The sequence below is a fragment of the Strongylocentrotus purpuratus genome, unplaced genomic scaffold (assembly GCF_000002235.5).
Source record: "Strongylocentrotus purpuratus isolate Spur 01 unplaced genomic scaffold, Spur_5.0 spur5_scaffold_9, whole genome shotgun sequence".
Classification (NCBI taxonomy): Eukaryota; Metazoa; Echinodermata; class Echinoidea; order Camarodonta; family Strongylocentrotidae; genus Strongylocentrotus; species Strongylocentrotus purpuratus.
In genome coordinates this window covers 1005422-1025000 of record NW_022145615.1, presented here as the reverse complement: position 1 = coordinate 1025000, position 19579 = coordinate 1005422, and the positions used below count along the sequence as shown (strand labels likewise).

The 19579-nt window shown below is 36.8% G+C and overlaps 1 protein-coding gene across 13 annotated transcripts in view; it reads right to left on the bottom strand.

Annotated features, from left to right (window-relative positions):
• LOC574669 (rho guanine nucleotide exchange factor 28) overlaps positions 1-19579 on the bottom strand; it is a 195924-nt gene that overhangs the window by 66783 nt on the left and 109562 nt on the right. For all 13 annotated transcript variants that reach the window (XM_030977381.1, XM_030977376.1, XM_030977373.1 and 10 more), the window contains one exon: positions 536-968. In XM_030977381.1, the coding sequence (XP_030833241.1) occupies positions 536-968 (433 nt within the window). The remainder of the gene's footprint in view (positions 1-535; positions 969-19579) is intronic.

Below are 19579 nucleotides of genomic sequence, written 5' to 3'. Positions count from 1 at the left end.
AAAGCCAGATGCATGAAAAAGGGGAAGCTATATGCATGAAAACAACAAATGGGGTTATTTTCTGTTGACTCTAATGTTCCACTCCAACTAATATGACTGTTCTGGCATGTTTAAGGTTAATGTAGAATAGATCTGGGCATGAAAAGTTAATATTTGAATGACATCAACATGACATCGCTACATGTATAACCTTCATTTGTTCTGCACACAGGTTTTCATGACACAATGGTTCACTCAACTCATTTACAATGGCAATTTATTAAATTGAATATGGTTAAACAAAGTCAACTTCTCAAGTGAACAATGTTAATGTTTTTGTTTAACAGTGAATACTTAACACAATGACAAACACAATAAATTTGCCTTTAATGACTAAATACGAGGTATTTTATAAAAAAGATAATTTATAACAAATTTTGATAGCATCTTCTATGGCATCATTTTTATTTCATGATGATTGCTCTGAACGATCTCTGCTGATCACCTTGAGGTGCCAAGTTAAGTATCTATTACTAAATAATGACATCCTTGTTACCTCCTAGAAGCCGCAGAGAGAGATCCTCCATCATCTACCTCTGCCCTGAGGGAGTCGTCTGGTTCCGGTCCCCAGCTGTACCTCCTGGTCTTCTCTTTATCCACCGCATCACCTAGGATGGAGATGCAGTCCCCATCCTCGTCCTCAGGGGAGCTATCCTCCGGTGTGGTAGCGATAGGAGCAAGGGGTATCACCACATGATGGCTGGGTAGGGTTGGTATGATAACTGCCCCGCCCACTACGTTACCCTCCCCACCACCTCCACCGGTATCAAGGCTGATGTCGTTGACCTGGATCTGGATGGGTGGGGTCTTGGGGCTGAGTGGGGAGGTGATGCTACTGCCACGCCCGAGGTCATCAAGGTCATCGTCGTCGTCCTCTTCATCGCTGTGGTTCACTGCACCAGGATGAGATGGCATCTTTTGCTTCCAACCTGTAAGAATGATAAAGATAGGAAATAGAAATTTAAGATATATTTCAATGAATAACATCGAATGAAACAAAAGTCTATTTGCACTCAGATGTAAAGAATAACTTTTGTACCAAACAAAAGCACTTTGAATATCTCTGCATAATTATGGTCCTTCAAAAAACTTCAAAAAAATGCATAAAAAAGATAAAATGCAGTAATACAAAGTGATTTGAGGGTATAAGAAAAATTTACCATTTTCTCTTTAGTTACAATATAATGGCATTTAAATGATACCAAATTCTGATAAACAATGCAAACAATGCATGAAAGCAAAATGTATTCCATAAAGCATAAGGGAGTTTACAGATACAATCTGCGCATGGGCAGATAAAGGTCATTTGTACCAAAATGATAAAACCCACAGACATGAATACTGGATATGCGCTCATGAAAGTTATGTAACATTATTCATTTATGCACCAACGGTACATTCTATGATACGCAGGAGGAAGTATTATTTTCAAGAGGGCAAACAAAAGCTATTCATGAAGCACATCTCGGACTTTGGCAGTTATTATTCTAAGATGCTCAAAGTGGAACTTCCCCATGTGTAAAACATCTGTGGATATTTGGGGTCATTTGTACCATGGGCTATCTGTAAACTCCCTTATTGCAGCTAATACCCTGTAACAAGAACAAAAAATTCAATAAAGACAAATGTCAATATGCTGTATATCTAATGATGATATGAACATATTTGTTATGAAAGCAATGTAATGGTTTCTGATTCCAAGAAATCCCTTATTTGACTTGACAGGTTGATAGATTCTGATAAATTATCAATGACATAAAATGAAGGCTCAAAGAGAGGGGGAGATGGGATAGAGAGAGAGAGAGAGAGAGAGAGTAACGGAGAGAGAGGGAGAGAGGGGGAGGGGGCAGAAAGTTTGATGATATCTAGAATGCACTTTAGATCAAAACAGAAGATTATGAAATATATAAATTGGGAGATAAAATAAAAATATAGATGTAATTAGATTGAAAATGTGGTAACTCTCATATAACAAGAACATACATGAAATACAGATTGCAAAAGTACAATAAAATATCATTGAAGTAAAAAAAAAAAAAAAAAAGTGCAACGAAGAGTCATGAAGAGTCATGTTAATGAATGCACAGAAGCGGATTGAAGATAGAATGAATGTGCTTTGGGAAGAAAAATCTGTTTTTGTAAGGCATCTACGTGGAAGAAGAGGAGGAGAAATGGGAATAGAAATTAGCAGAGAGTTCAACAAATACATACATGTAGACAACAAGAGAAGATAGGAGGAGAATTGTATTTGTTCAAGCCTCACCACCCACAATGCTATATATAGCCTGCGTGGGCATGAAACTCTTTTTTTTATTTTGAGCTAATGACATTTCAAGTGAAATACAAGCCTAACATCATCATAGACGTTTCCATATGAGATGAAGGCAGAGATCTCCCACTGTGACCGACTCAGAACCAAGTCAATTGTGACCGAGTTTGATATATGACATATTGATATGGGATAGGGCAGGGCTACATCCACACTAACCTTTTTAGAAGGGGGTCATAATCGACCTTTTTACAGTCTGTATGTACTGACCCTATGTAAAGTTTCAAAATTGGGGGGGGGGGGGCAGGCCTAGATGTTGGGTGCCCATGCGTCCCAGGTGCCTGCATATTGTTGTAAACTCATAAAATATAAAATATTCGACTCATTCAAATCAAAATCTATTTCCAGGAAGCACTTTTTTTCATCAGAGAATGTACATAAATGAGAGAGATCTGGTAAAATATCAGATCAATTTACCCCGTGAGAGAAACTGAACCACACAAATGATTTGAAGTGCCAGGTTGGAATAACTTATTAAGTGTATTCCTCTTCTCTTATTGATGCAATAACCTGTGACATCTCATGATGTTCAATTCCCTCTTGGTCAAACATTTTTTGCTATGTCCAGCAACTACCAAAGTGATGGACAAGCAAGTTCTCTGCAGATTCAGATTAATTTTGAAGCCGGCACAAAATTTATGAAGCTCCCGTCCATGAATAGACGAGGGCGGGCGGGCGGTCGAGATTGATTCTCATTGGGACCAGGATTGTCACGAATGTCTTGATGCTAAGCAACGTGGTGCGCTACGGAATTGAATTACTGCTTGGTCAAGGAACAGAGTGGGACAGCCGAGACAGAGAGAGAGAGAGAGACAGACAGACAGACAGAAGACTTCAGAAAAGAAAGAACAGATTAAATAGACTTTTCAACAATTGGAAGGGAGATTGAGAAGGTGTAAGAGAGAAAGAGATCGTGGGAAAGACAGAGAGTAAGAAAGATAATGAATACAGATCAGTAGAGAAAGAGTGGGGAGAATCAGAGAGAGGGAGGGAGAGAGAGAGAGAGAGAAAGACAGAAATTCATTAAGTTGAAAAGGAAAGGGTGACAGAGAGACAAAGAGAAAGAGGGAAAGTATGATCAAACTAAATTGAGAGAGAGAAAGAAAGAGAGATAGAGAGAGGAGGGTTATTGTAAAAGTGAAAAAGCTCTGAAAAGCAAAGCTAAAATGTTATCTGTTTTAAAGGAAATTGTTTGATTATTGTCTCTCTATAGTTTTATGTACCAAATACATGTAGGAGTCTGATCTGATACATGCTATACCAGTCAAACAAAGACACCTTCAATATACGTACACTGTACACTGTATGTTTTAACATACATTCTGTTACTTTAATAGTAATTCTTACAAAGCAAAGTAAACCATGACTACGATTGTAGAGACATAATTCTAATTCTAATTCTATACAAGATTTTTAAGTCAGTCATTGACATATTCTAACCTTCCTTAGTTCAGTTTTACGTGGGCAGCAGCACAATTGTCATGCCAACAACGGTCGGCACCTAAAAAAACTCAAATTGAATTTCCGACCACCGCAGATCACTATAAAAACCCAACATTCAAATGTGATGAACCAAACAAACAGACCCAAAGAGGACAAAAATGCAAATAGCCGGCGCACCTCCTTAATGAAAGACACAAGCTGCATTTCGGCGAAGCAATGTACGCCTCACCATCCCCAGGGCGGTTTAAGCTGTTGTTCGTTTGCAGGAGAACACCATACATATGCATATGGGCGCAAACCCTTGCATCAACCAAAAGCCAAAAGTTTTCCAGTTGAAGAAACAGCCACAGGCTAATGTTTCTCGATCAGACCAAGGATGAAGGAAGAAGGATGAAAAAGAGAGAGAGATAAGTCAGTCTCCCACTCTGTCTCCCTACACATCTTTTTGTAGGTGTATATACTGACAACTAACAAAAGGAGTGTGTTGCTAATTTTTGTTCTAAGATGTGCATGATTTACATAAGAGAAATCCTCTCTCATTAAAAATCTGATGTATTCTTGATACTGAAAATGGAAAAGGAAGATGAATTAATCTCACAGCTTCAAAAGACATCAAATCAACTTGAAATTCATTGACACAGTTGTCACTGGAATACAAGTCTAATGATAAACAAATTATACAATGATTTAAATGTAAGGCAAAAACATATTGTTGCCTTGAAAATTTTACAGAAGAGGCAGCCGTTTTTGACAAAACAATGACTTGATCTCTGTTGATTGACATTAGAGCATATATGACATTTAAATAGCAAGGATTCCAAGCTACAAGATTAAAATCATTTTCAATAGTTTTAGTACCATCCTCTTATCATCCACAGTTATCTATGTGGTTGATTTTACCTGACAGGGGACCTGCAGCTTTAAGTCCAACCTGAAGGATTCAGGTATCAAAGGAAAAGCGTATATCAAGAGAAATCCTTAAGATATTCCAATCAATGAACAAATTTAATGATTTTTTTTTTCAAATATGAAGGCCCATATAGAAATTTACCTGTCCCGATAGTTGCATTTATATTTTAGAACGGTTTTGAATACAGGCTACCTGCAAGTCAAGAAATTTGATGCTTTAATTTAAGAATTTTGGTGATTAATTCAAACCTTATCTCTCTCCCTATCCCTAAACCTAACCTAAAATCAAATTGCAAACTTATTCCTAACCCTATATCTTTCATAAAATAAAGCTTGGAGAAATTGTCACTTGAGCAAATGTCAGGTCACCCTCTATCTATCCACAGCTCCTCTCTGATGAGCTAGCTAACCTTCATGTAAAGGTCTCTTATAACAGTTTTCCAGGAAATCAACTTAGAATTCCTCTGCATGCCTCAAATCACCTTCATCGACTGGAATAAAAGGTGTAATTACATGCATTGACTTCCTGTCAGCGTGTCTTATTCTTCTTCTTTCAGCATTAGAAAACTAGTTCTTTTTTAAGAGTGACAAAATGATCCATTATACAGTCAAAGATTTGCATGAATGTATTGAAATGTGATGCTATTTTATGGTTTGACTATTTCAACAAGTTTTAAAAGGTTTCAAATGACTTTTATTTCACTAATATTATTGAGTTTTCAGAGGTACTGTACCTGTCTGAAAATATATTATGAAGAAGGTTCAGTAGACATTTCTTAAAGGCATTGTTTAACAATGCCAAATCTGAGATGCATGGCCCAACGTGTTATCAGCGTCTGCGATAAGGTCTAATATTGAAGCCGTAAAAAAATTTCACTTCAAAATGATCATGAAGTGCTCCAAAGAAGTAAAGGTCTTTGAGTGACCGATTTTACAATACTCATTTTCCCTGATAGACTGTAGTGTTATATAAACCGTTGGGAAAACGTTTTTTGAAATTTCAAATTCCAATTATAAATATCTTGGTAATTAGACGGGCGATCGGATTGTAAACGTCACAAGATTCCTGACTGACCTAAAGGTTTATGATTATGATTGCAGTCTGAGCTAAATCCAGGATTTTGTTTAGAATCTGAGACAAAGTTACCCAATCTCTTTAATATGGAAGAAAGTTGACTCCTGTTCTCTTGGCAATATTAAAGATACATGTTCAACATTGGTCCACTTATGAGGAAGCCATATTTTCAAAATATAAAATAATTTAATACAGATTTGTTCATTAAATACGGAACTGAACAAGTACAGTTTGACATAACTGAAATGAATAAATCAAACAGTTTTCAGAAAATAACAATCACAAGTGTAGCAGTTTTGTTTGTTTGTTTGTTTGTGCTTATGTTTGTTTGTTTGTTTGTGCTTATGTTTGTTTGTTTTCTTCATACCCGACATAAACTTTGCCTCATAGGAAATGATTGTGTATGGTTATTAGAAGTGAACATGAGATAAGGTCTAAACAAAGGATATGAGATCACTTACTCTATGCAAATCTAAAATTGGAAGTTTGGTCAGTGGATTGTGCCATAGTCGCAGATAACTCTCCCATTTGTCATGAACGAAAGTATCATTTATTTCTGTATTTTTCTTCTTAGATGGCTTCTCTTTTGGGGCACCACTCAAAATATATCAATTATCATGGATAACATATTATTATATAAGGAGTAAAGACCCTTTCTGAGTAATGCTTTTTTGAAAAACTTAAATTTGTATTAATTTTGTGTGTTGGAACAAATGGGACAGTTGCCAATTTGAAGAGCCCATAGCTAATAGTGATTACAACTTTTAAAAAAATACAACTTTCTCATTTTTTGTCCTATTTCATTCAAACTTTCACCGTATTACTTCTGTGACTGTTCTGCTTCCCTCTGCAGTAGTTTTCTATTATGGTTAGATTTCTCTTTAAGAAGGTGTTTCTATTGAAAGGGTCCCTTTTTGATCATCGTGCACTCAAAGGAAGAAAAAACAATCCTCTCAAATATTCCATGTTTGATACAAGAATAACTTAATGGAAAGATTCTGGTCATATCACACAGCAGAGTCTGCGATATCATCTTCACCAAGTATAGCTAGAATTGAGATGAGACACACGACAACGTCTTAAATGAAAACATGCATTGCACACATGTAAGAAGCTGATCGAAGACCGCAAGAACTAAATTTTGATCTTATCTTTCCAACTTGACATCACTTTCTTCCCTTCCTCCAAGCTAAAGTCTCAAAACAGATCAGAGAATGGATGCGGGAGGGATGGCAACGAACGGAGGAAGAAAATGGCAAGAGAAAAACAAGACAAAAATTTCTGACTTTCAACTGCATCGTTGTGACGTACTTTGAACATCAGGCAAATGTCAATTTACACACTGGAATAGGCACAATGGGTCACTGGTTTTGTCTGCGAGTTCTTCTCATTTTATCTTCTCCCTTTTTAACCATTTTGGTGATTTTTTTGTCTTTCTAATTTGTCTTTTTTTCAGACCTTTGCTCTGATCTTTCTCAGTTTGACGGAGATCGAAGGATGCATTGTTTGAAGAATTAAGTCGGATAGGAAGTCAATCCTGTACACCCACAGTTATACATGTACACTGTTTACTAAATCCCTTTGGACAGAAGACCTATAATGGATTTAAGATTTGACTTGGGTTTCAATACAACACAAAACAACAACACATGATATCGTGATCATGGAATTAAGAATTTACTTACGCAATTTGTTTAGGGCTTCAATATCACACCATATCACAGACACCGATAACCATGCATCTAAGATTTATAAAAACTGGAAACATTGCTAAACAATGCCTTTAGGCCACAGAGGAAATACAAATGTATGTGGTTTAACTAGATAATTAGAGCACTTGAAAGAAATAGTGATTACACACAGCTTATACAGTTAAAAACTAACTTATTTATACCTTTACCAAGTATTTGAAACATTGAAGCGTCCCTATTTATGTTTCTTGAGAATGTTAAATTTTAAAGTGTTCATCTAAAAGAATTCAACAGAGGCTCTTATTCTAATAAGTCTACCATTCATTCTTAAGTTACAAAAAAGAAGAAAAAACATCAAATTTACAAAGGGTATGAATAATTAGTTGTTAACTGTATATGTATAGTTCCAGTATCCGTAAGCTCAATTCTTAACAAACCTGTCCTAATAAACTCAGATTTAGATGTAAAGGAAGTATTCATCATACAATAGTTTACTATACAGATATCCTGATGTAAGATGAGTGTCTAAATGATGACCATAATCATCTTAATATGATCAAAAGGAAGCATTAAACCCACTGCTTTTTAATTTCCTATATGTAGCCTAGTATAAGCTGAATTTAAATCAAATTTCAAGGAAGTAGCATACCAATTATTCAAGGATTAACCTCTTAGATAAAAACAGTTCTTATATAACACACATTTTCAGCAAAGCCTGTTACATTCAAACCTGCTTCAACGATCCCCTGTAGAGAAAGACCACCTTTCTGCATTTTTTTTACCTTGAAAATCATGTCAATAAAATGTCTCCTAAGGAAACCTACTATTCTTGTCTCTGCTGTGTGATCTTTATAGAGATTTCAATTCATGACATTGCAAAAACTAAACCTAAACTACTTAGTGTTCTTATGAACATGAATGATGAAATATTTAAATGAAAATTTGAAATTGTGTAGTGCTATATTGGGTTAACCATCATTTTTTTAGTTTCAGTTGTAATTACTTTATACATCTTCTAGATATATTTTGTGTAATTTTTTTAGTAGAGCAAACTTTAACTTTGAAACTTTTGCACACCCCCATGTAACTGAACTGTAACATTCTTCCTTACATGTGTATATATCTCAGATAATCTACAATGTACCTCATACACCAGGGTGCATATAATTATAAGTGGCTTGAATCATAGAAACCGAGACTAGATGGATGAAAGGAAGAATACAAGCAGTGTCACCTCAAGGAGAAGAACCATATCAACTTTTTTTTTCAGAAATGAAATTCATATCTGACCCAGTACACTTGATCCTGAAGCATAAAGGCATATATGAGGCCTGATCAATCAAGTCGTCATCAAAAAAGTCTTGGGGGCTCGCTACGACATCAAGCCAGGCAGACATCACCACCCAACAAATGCAGAAATAATGGCCTAATAACCAATAATTTCTGCGCAATTTACCCCTGACGTAATGAGCGGCCGGCCAGGGCAGCCGTAACCTAGAACAGCCAGGCAGCGTTTGAAAGACAGCCAACTTTCGGCTGATTTTTATATCGCCCTCTCGTCTCTGCGGCTCCCTCCCCGTCTGTCCTCCACTCTCCAACCATCTCTCCTTTCTCTCGGTGCCCTTAGGCTCCCCAGGGTATTGTCAAAACTGTGCAAACCTACAACGTAATTTCCACCCCACCTTATTATTAATATCATGCCAGGATGACATTTAAATTACCACATATTTAGCTCCCTTTTGAAGGGAAGAAAAGGAATCATCGTATGCGTTACATGATGTCTTGTGAAGCCGACATATGTTTGGCTTTCTATTGTGTTGGCAGACACAGAGCTTTCAATATTTCCTTATCCATTTCAAAGCACATGGATCTCCACGTTAAATACCCTAGTATTTACCATCAACCTAGTGATTGTCCAATTATACACAATGGTTTTGATTTGATACTTGGGACTTGATATTTTAGCTTGCAATTTTTATTCTAAATGATTCAACAAAAAACCATAATTTAATTTTCACTAAAGTTCTAATATAAGTTTGTCTCTGACCACAAACTTTCTCCATCAAACATCAATCACATGAATATAACAATGCAATGTATACTTGTACATCTCATTATTATGAATGATTTCTTTCTGAAACGTCCTTTGTCATTCTTAAACCAAAGTTTGTTAAAATGACAGATGATCATAAATTCAAATGCAAATTTGTTTATGTGCTCATGATTCAATAAACTAACTACAGAACTAACATTCACATAGTCAAAGGGCATACTGAGCTAACCAAATTGCTGTAGATTTTAAAGAAAAGTTCTTATGACATGTTTCTAACCTCCGAAAGGTTTCTTACCATACTTACGCCGGATCAAGCGCTGAGTTGTAACAAAGAGAGGCATTTTATCCTGTACTTTCTTGAGACCTAATCGAGCCGACAGGTAAGGACGATGCTTGGCATACGCAATCTCCATGTAATAACAATTCAAAGAACAAGATTTGAAATATTCCACAATCACGGATCACATTCTCATTCCGATGTGACTTGTAGGGTTTCTCATAAATATAGATATGAAACCATGGTTGCAGACATTGACTAGGGTTTCTCAATAAATGCTCACATCAATGTTGGCATTATAACAGCAATCGTGATTTGAAAATAGCCACCGAAATCCAACATTGTCATACTCCAATGTATATCCAAAAGGTGTTGATTGATCTGATCCTATACTAAATCCCAAATGTCTTTGAGATATCCATGGTGATGGATTAATCACCAACAATCAACGAGGTGTTGGCCGAACCGATACCAGCTGTGTTTCACATGGTACAGAAAGCATGCATGTCACGCTCAATACTACACCAACAACTAAACATACTAATATATTTGAACTAGCTCTTAGGAAGCTTCCTCTTCCAAATTAGCACATCCCCCCTTGTAATTGGTCCGCCCTAATGTGGTCCCTTTTGTACTCCAATTAGGCTCCAGGGAAGCCCCTCCCTGTCAAACAACCAAGGGCATAGGGGTGACAGGAAGCGCCCATTTCCACCAGACGTACCCCTCACGTCCACCTCCTAATTCACACACCAGACCAAACGGCGCTCAAAAGACCCCTTCCTAGCTGCAAGAATCTTAGCCCTGCACTAGCTGTGTCCCCCTTCCTCCTCCTCCTCCTCACACGCATGGGTCACTAAACAAACACAATCAACCAAGTCCAATTTTCTAGGAAACACAAGCCCTGGGCCTCCCTTCCTCCTGGATGTCTAAACCTTCCTGTATCCACCTTCTTTCAGCTCCCCCAAATCAACCCCGTCAATCCTGCATCATCAGGTCTAAATACAGAGAGATATAACGGCTCAAGTCAAACAAAATCAAGCATGGGCCTCAAAAAGTCAGGCTTTTTATACTTTCCCAGCAGAAATTGCTCTTTACAGATTCTTTTGTAGAACTGCTCAATGCTAAGTTGATGAAACAAGAGAGAAAGGTTGTGGTTGAATTAATCCTCTTCAAATCTTCAGTTTACATGCCAACCTGATTCTATGCTACTGCCTTACAAAACAAAAGACATAATATTAAAGGCTGCAAGGATATTGAAAATAGATTACTTGAAACTGCTTACTAAGAACAAATCACTAAAATGACTGACAGGACATGGGGTAGACAAAAACATCAAAACCTAATCCCAAATTTTAAGTTACGTTTGCACCATTAATGCACCATAAACTCATAAGGTGGTAGTAAATTTCCCAACCAAAATCAAACAATTTCTCAATACTTTAAAAACACTGTCCCATACCAGTGTAAACAGAGCTAGTCCTGATCAAAAGTGATGGCTTTCTAAGGCAGTGAACTTCATGTATGATGTGATTGTTGAAAGATGTAGACTGTTACACAGCTAAAACAGTTCAGCAAACCTGCACTTTCCTGCTAATTGATTTCTGCTCAACTTTTCCCTCTTTTCTCACTAATGGGTCTCATGCATACCCTCTTGTTATCTTTCTAAGAGATCTCATTGTTTGTGGATTAACAGTTTTTAATCCTTTGTGTTGGGTCTTTTGTTCACAAGAAAGGCTTGTCTTACTGCATGGTTCCTGTTACATGTATATGAGGGTTGGATGAGGGGTCTCTTGTTATGTAATACGTACACTCATAATTGAAAGGAATACTGGTAGGTTTAAGTTTTTATCACATTCATAACAAAGAACAACTTTTGGCAAGAGATTTTTAAGTTTGATAAAACTGGTTCTACAACAATATGTTCCCACTTAAGATACTGGTCTTTTTACACCTGTACAGGCTCAAGCCTGATAATTGTGAATATAGGTTGATGAGTGCAGTGTGTATTAACATGGAAAGTGTACATGCAACCTCTACAAATAAATTACTGCCAAATAATGACAAAGGTATACAACAAAGTATGGTAGAGTATGTCCCCATTACAGGCAAATATACTATGCATGAAATCCAAATATTTGTTGTTGTTTTTTGGTTGAAAATGAGGCTGCCTAATTGGCATAAAATCAACAGAAATGAATGTGTACCTGCAAATATCACTTAGCTTGTACATGTAAAACTAAAATCTACACACTCCTGGCCTTGTTAATATAAATTACAAACTTTTACCATTACTATATTTGTAAGGTGTTGAGGGAAATCTGAACCCATATCATGAGAATCTAAGCAGGAACGAGAGAAAGAGAGAGAGAGAGAGAGAGAGAGAGAGAGGGGTGAAGGTTCTGAGCATAAAGGAACAAATAAACCACATGCTGATGGTGCATTAAATGCTTTCACAACTAGCTCTCAGGATATATGTCATTACCAACCGACTACCCTCGATCCATTCTAATATGTTCTTCACGTCGACTTAATTTGTTCCTCCTAATCAGATTGGCACATTTTGACCTCAAAATGAAAATTTGAATCCCATATGATTGTAGCGTACATCTACCTGCTCCGCTAATGAGCGTCTCGACACTGTACAGGTATCCTAATTCACACACTCATCTGAAGTAATTATAGCAGGTTCAGACTGAACAAAATTAATTTAAAACTTATACAACGTTTCTTTGTACAAAGAAACGTATGTTGAAGAGGTCCATGACAGATTGCTCATCATCAGTGCACCCAGTTAAAAGATTTTCATACAATATAAGTTTCTCAGTCTAGAGCGGAACCTCAATCCTTTTTTTCAGTTTTAATTCCAAACAATTCCCAAACAGGTATTTTGTAATTCAACTTTTTATTAAAAGTCATTCAGACTAGAAAGAAAGTAATTAATTATCATACAGGTAATTGATTTGCGTAGTTATAATGTAGCATGGTTATACGATGAATTCTGGTTGTCTAAAGGTGGGTTTATATACTCAGTAAATGGCCAATTAGATAGCTTAAATTATGATTGATGGAGCACTTATATGATTGGTCTAAAATTTTAAAGGGGTGAAAGAAATGAAAGAAACACAGAGGTTGAGGAAAATTAACTACTAAAGGTAAATAACAAGAGCTGTTTTGGAGGTTGTACAAGACATGCTTTGCATCAACTGCTTTGCAATCAATGTCCTACTCTTAACGACTTCAAATCTGGACACAATACTAAGCCTAACCCTAACCCTAAACCTAATCTAACATCCAATTTCAATCCTAGTCTTATAAAGATATTTATGAAAACAAAAATCAAAGAGCTTTTACTGCTAAAGAACATGACAGATCAATAACTTGATACATAAAATCATTCAAAACGAAATGATAAACTAAATGCAAACTGAAGAAACAAAATTCATTTTCCATTTCAGTTTTGAAAAGGGAGTTGGGAGCTGGGGCACCTGATTATCATTCATTACAATTTGATAAAAAAGTTCTTCATGTGTCATTATATCATTTCAAACTATCTGAATTTACTGTTACTATGCACAATGATGCATTCTCTGAATTTGTGTTTTTTGTTATGTTCTAAATCTTATTCAGCAGAACATCCCGCTATTTCCGCTGCTCCTTATAAAAACATTGATCTCTTATTTTGGTGTACCTGGATGACATTTAAAAGCGAGCAGGTAAGGGACTATCGGAACATTTCAACATAGCAAGATCCATTCACGCATGATACGAGGAGAGAGAGGGAAGGGAGGGAGGGGGTAGAACGGTAGATGTTTATCTATTTTAAAGTTTATCGCAAAAAGTGCATTTGGGGAACAAGCAGAGAAAGGGTAGAGAAGATACACTAAGAGATAGAGATTAGATGAGATAAGGTGAGAAGGTGCAACATATGGTTTTCCACAATCATCATTAAAGGTTGTAGGCAAAGGAATTGTGGTCTAACAAGAGAAAAAGGGATGTAGGGAAAAGCTGGTACAACAAAAACAAAAACAAAAATTTAAGAAAGGGAGTGAGTGAAAGAATATTAAGGATCGAGGCAACAACAACAACAAAAAAGAGGAGAAGAAAAAAAAGGAAGGAAAAAGGGAAAATGGAGAGGAGGAAAATGATGGTGAGAACATGATGGAATGTCAAGCAACAAAATCATAGTTACACATGAAAAGTGGAGGAGGGACGTGCCGTAACTGGGACTACAACGAATGAGAGAGAGAGGATGTCCCTGGTTCAAAACATTGGCTTCCCGTTCAAATGAAGTGTAAATTGCGATGCTCACCGGAGTCTATTTACTTCCACCAATCATACGCTTTACGCGCTGGGGCAAGCGAGAGAGGTGACAAGTGTGAAAACATTACCCCATCTTGATATTTCTCCTAGCTCTGTCCGACCTGATGCATGGCTTTATCGCCCTTTTGCTTCTCACTAAATTGCACATCTGTAATTTCCATGACCTTTACCAGACAGATTAAACCAATAGATGGCACACTGGATGGGGACACAATGTGCACGGTATTCTAGATCTGTCTGATAATTTCTTTTAACTTGAACACTTTATCAAGTCTTGAATAACACATAATCCATTTAACCCCTCCTGAGCCAGACTTGTAGGTATGGAGGGGTAATGGTATAGTGGTCCATTAACTTGACTCTCAATCCAAGAGTTGAGGGTTCTACTCCAGCCAGGATTAATGTCATATGTCAAGATATTAATCCAATTTGCCACTCTCCATCTGGGTGTAAATTGAAATACTTGCAGGAAGAGTTGTATTAGTACAAATGTGGCCACACTGGGTAAATAAGACCCAATTATTATTATTCTATTATAGCTTCTGACATCATGCTTGGTTTCATTTCAAAGATAAATTAGGCATGAATTATTTTAAATCGGAATAGTCATCACCGTGACAAGTGTATTTTCCTATTTTGGAAAGAAATACGTATCCATTCTTAGAATTGTATAATCCTAGAATTCTTGGGCGGGGTTGCCACACAAGGAACAGAAGGGGTTTAGATAGAATTATGAAACACTTCTTTATTTTTCATTATCTCTATTCTCTCTTCATTCTTCTTTAGATAGATTCCATCAATCCAAAGCCGATTTGTGTTAATTTTCTGACTTTTCAAAGTTTTGTTGATACTTTCAATGATAGTTTGTTTTAAAGTCAATCCTTTCAACATTTGTTTCCACTACCTTACAGTCAATGCTGAATCTGAAGCGATATGATGGTGACTCCTCTGCTGAGAGTTGGAAGGGCATAAGTCTTTTGAAAGTGAAAAGTATTAATGCCCTTTTAGCTCTCATCATATGACCTACAGGTATAGCGCCCTCTATGAAGAAAGCTTGACCTCCCATCAGTCAATGTATTCCACTAAATACCAATAATTCTTAATAATAATAGCTCTCTCTTCAGATTGCTGACTTCATAGATAAATTCATCAATATCAGACATGCATTCATCTCTCATCATGGGTTTGGTTGGGCAGATAGAAGAGGATGGCAGAAAACAATGAGGGAGGTGGAGAGAGAGAATCATATTATGAAACGTTTCCCTCCCAGCTACACCATAATTGACAACTCTAATGCAAAATGTTGCCCCCGGCAACGGAGCCTGTCTACGTCGTTGTCAAACCATTGCTACACGAGAGACCCCCTTTTCGGGGACTATTTACGCATCATTGTTCTACAGATATACACTCAACATTAAAAAGTAAAAAGAATCATCCTCTTTCCTGCATCACGTTTCTTTTTCCTGGATAAAAAGAGAGGGAATGTTATCTCTAGCATCTGCAGTAGAGCCATATCTACTTTCACTTTTGCTTCCCGTATCTTATAGATATATCCAGTCCCATCTCCTAATGTATCCATCAATGCATTTAGTAGCATTCTACCCAATATATATGCTTATATTTAGCAAACTTTATATCTATCCATGTCAGATATTTCTGGAGTTGAGTAATATAAAGAAATATGACAGGAGACTAATTTTACATGTTGCATCTAAGTTTTGTGTGCGTGTTCTTAACCATGACTGTTTTTTACAACTATCATTTCTATATTTTGACAACAGTGGAAATGAATTTACAGACCAGGTTTCACGGTGCAATCTCATGACAGTACTCAACTTTGTTTAAACTATCTCAGATCATTACCATGGAGAAGACGGGATTGAAGAGACTAGATGGAGGGATTGGGTGGGAATCGGTATAAAAGAAGAAAAGGAAAGGAAATGGTATTAAGAGGGGGAGATATAGTAATGATTGGAATGATAAATAATTATGAAACCTTAAAAGATAATGGGGAGCAGTAGAAAGGAAATAAGGGGAAAGAATATGCAAAAATTAAAAACAGAGAAAAATAGAAAAGGATAGAATAAAGGAAAGAAAGATATGTAAATTGGATCAAATATAATTAAAAAAAAACGATTAACAGTAAATAGAGAATAGGTGAAAATAACAATTGAAAGTGGGGGGGGGGGGGGGTAGGTGAATGATGCCAATTGCAGTGAGACAACACCATACACCAACTGTCAGCTATCATTATGTTCTATGTAAATCTTTGGAAGAAGAAGACTTGCTTGTGGCTAGTGCACATGAATAAATCATACCGCCCTGTAACTCAGTCCATCTTCAAATGCCATTTGGGGAAGTAATAAAATAACACAGTTGTTATTGTATTCCTACCCATCCGATATTGCGCTTACAAAACAGAGCATTTGAAAAGCGGCCCAACTGCACGGATAAAGTCAATAACTGAGAGCATTTAAGCATCTTGCGCAACACTCTTCAACGAAAGCTAATCTAGCGCGGCATTCTCCAATTAGAAGTACACTGTCTGCCTGTAGAGATTTGGTTTCTCCCTAAAATGGGGCTATCAGCTCCTTCTTATTTCATGCCAAGGCAGTCGTTTTTTGACATGCCACTTAGTAAATGTCATATTAGTAAGCGCACGTTGTGATATGAAATCGTTGTCATTAGGGGCTGCATTTTGTGACTTGCTAATGCAGATATGAACACACTGTCTATATCATGTTCGTTTCCTGATGAAAATGAAGAGACAAAAAAATGCTTTCAGTCTCATTTTTGAAACCTTGATTCTGTGCAGTTCATGATGAATCAAGCCTTTATGACATCATATTATGACATCATCTCATCCGCTCAGAGCCAGAAGGATAAGAAGACGTATCATTTAACGCAGAGAAAATGCCCTTCTGGCTATAAACAGAATATATTTAGATTTGACATTAAATCTTTTTGAGACTCTCTCCTATGCCAAACTTAAAGATTACTACTTTTACAGATCAATGCATATAGTTTGAAATATTATTTCCTGAATATAAGAGGATCTAAAATCCTACACACACAGGCTAGCATCTCAATGAACTACACCATACATCCCACTCAAGTTTCTAGCAGTTGTTGACATTGGATCATATTCTGTCAAAAAGTCTTTTCATTTTTTTATCTGTTGAATTGTGTAGAAATATACACTAAATTAAAAAATCGTTTTAAAGTTCCCAGCAAAAATGAATAACATATGAGAAATTAGACTTTCTTTTCTTTATCTTTGAAAATATACTCTGAATGCACTTGAAACAGAATGACAATGTCACCTATAAATTAATTTTTGTGAGGTAAATGTTTCATTCATTGTTACTTTTTCAATGTCATCTTACTGTCTTTGAAATGATTTTCGTCTTATGGCAAAACATATTAACCAGGAGCTTTAAATGTCATGTATTTGTAATGAAACTCACAGAATCCTCAGAATCTGATGCAAAACAGTGACTTGGATTTGCAATCAGAGCCCAAAGAAAAAAATACTGACTTCTACACAATAGTGGGGGTAACAAACCAGAGGAAATGAAGAGACAAAAAATGTTGGAAAAATTGGAACTTTAGAGAGAGCTAGGATGGGGAATCAAACGATACTTAAGATTGCCACGAACCCGTCAGATGAGGCCAGACCCCGGTGGATTTTGCAGCGAGTTGCATCTTGATAGAAGCGCTTGTTTCCCCGTACCGTACCCTGCAGCCTGTACATCCACACGGTCCCTCGCATCCGCCGTGGTACGAACAGTAATCCAACATTCCACTATTAAAGTTTGGCGACGATCTCAACACGCAACGGACTTGCTTCATCGGGTAATGCCTTCGCCTGCCGATGATCTCAAATTTTTCTTTCCCACAGCTCTTTTTTGTCTCTCTCTCTCTCTTTTTTTCTCTCTTTCTCTCTCTCTCTCTCTCTCTCTCTCTCTTTCTTCCCAGTTCTGTCTTTCTGGATGTCCAGCAGAGCTAATAAAAGCCTCTCCTCTTACACATCATTGAATAAAAAACAGCATGGGAGAATTTGGAGAACTCGCAAGTCATAAGCTTTTGGATGCCTTTCTAATGAGTCGATTCTCACCTGTAATGTTTATTAGAATGAAATGCTCTATACCTATTCTTTTCTTTGTATTTTCATTTAATAATTATGGGACTAATTTCACCTTCTTCAATCCGAAAATGCAATCATTGCATAGTGTTAAGAATGGCAGTCCCATCAAGTGCCGACCAACACTTTGTCAAAACATGGCAAAATTAATAAATTTCAGGATGGAAAAGGTCAATGAATTCACAATGTGATGGATAAGGAGGGGGGCGGAGGAGTAGGAGGGGGGGGGATGTCTCTGTATGAGGGACGACCTTCATGGCTGTGTTTTCAGCTAGATGTAAGGTTAAACGTGAAATCGATGAAGGTCATTGAAGCTAGCGTTAATGACCGTGGAATGCTGTCTTGTTTTGATCGCAAGCAAACGAAAGCAGTGTTTCCACTCCATCAAATTGACATCAACAACCAGTTTGGGGCCTAACATTAATTTTCAAGCCTCCTTCTGTATCATATAAGGACCATAATATTCCAGTTTTGTGTGGGCTTTCACAAAAATAGAAATTACCAATAGCATCAATCATTCTTTGAAAAGTATAACTAAATTGGACTAGATAAAAATTCATCTTAAACCTAGAAAATGTCTAAGAACAAATTTGATGAATCAGAATGTGCTTAAAAGTTTGTATGGATATTATGGTGGTTGAACAGAGCATACATTAGATCCTTCATAAAATGCTTTAAAAACATATTGGAAACTATGAAGCAAAATTGCTATTGTTTGGTGAGTTACAAAGAAAAGAAATCTCTCCATTTCAATACTTTTTAATCTTTGAAAAAGCATATATAAATGCCTTTCTACTGCCCTGTATTTTCAACTTCAATAGCTTTTGTTTCTTGTTGCTTACAGGCATCCACAGAAACATATATATCTAATCTCTCCACTCTCTCTCTCTCGCTCTCTCTATCATTCTATCTCTCCCTCCCCCTCTCCCTTCCTAACCCTTACCTCTATCATCCTCTCTTATATCTCACCTTCTCCACTTTTGTCTACCCATCCATCAGCCCCTCTAACTCTCTAATTAACATTTTTAGATTAAAGTGCGTTTTCTGAGACACAAATTATGCCTCATTTCCCTTTTAAATCACACCCTGCAAGAGAAATTTATTTAAAATCATTGCTCCTTTACAGGTTAGCATATCTATTGAGTGTTTTGGTTTGACACCTCCCCTATCAAATATCAAACTGCATATCGGTCGTCTGCTCAGTCTAGAAGGGTGGCAGCGCGGTGTAAAAGGATATTAGTTAGCGCCCTTCTGGCTCTCAAAGGTGGGAAAAAATCATGTATATCATCTCCTTAGAGG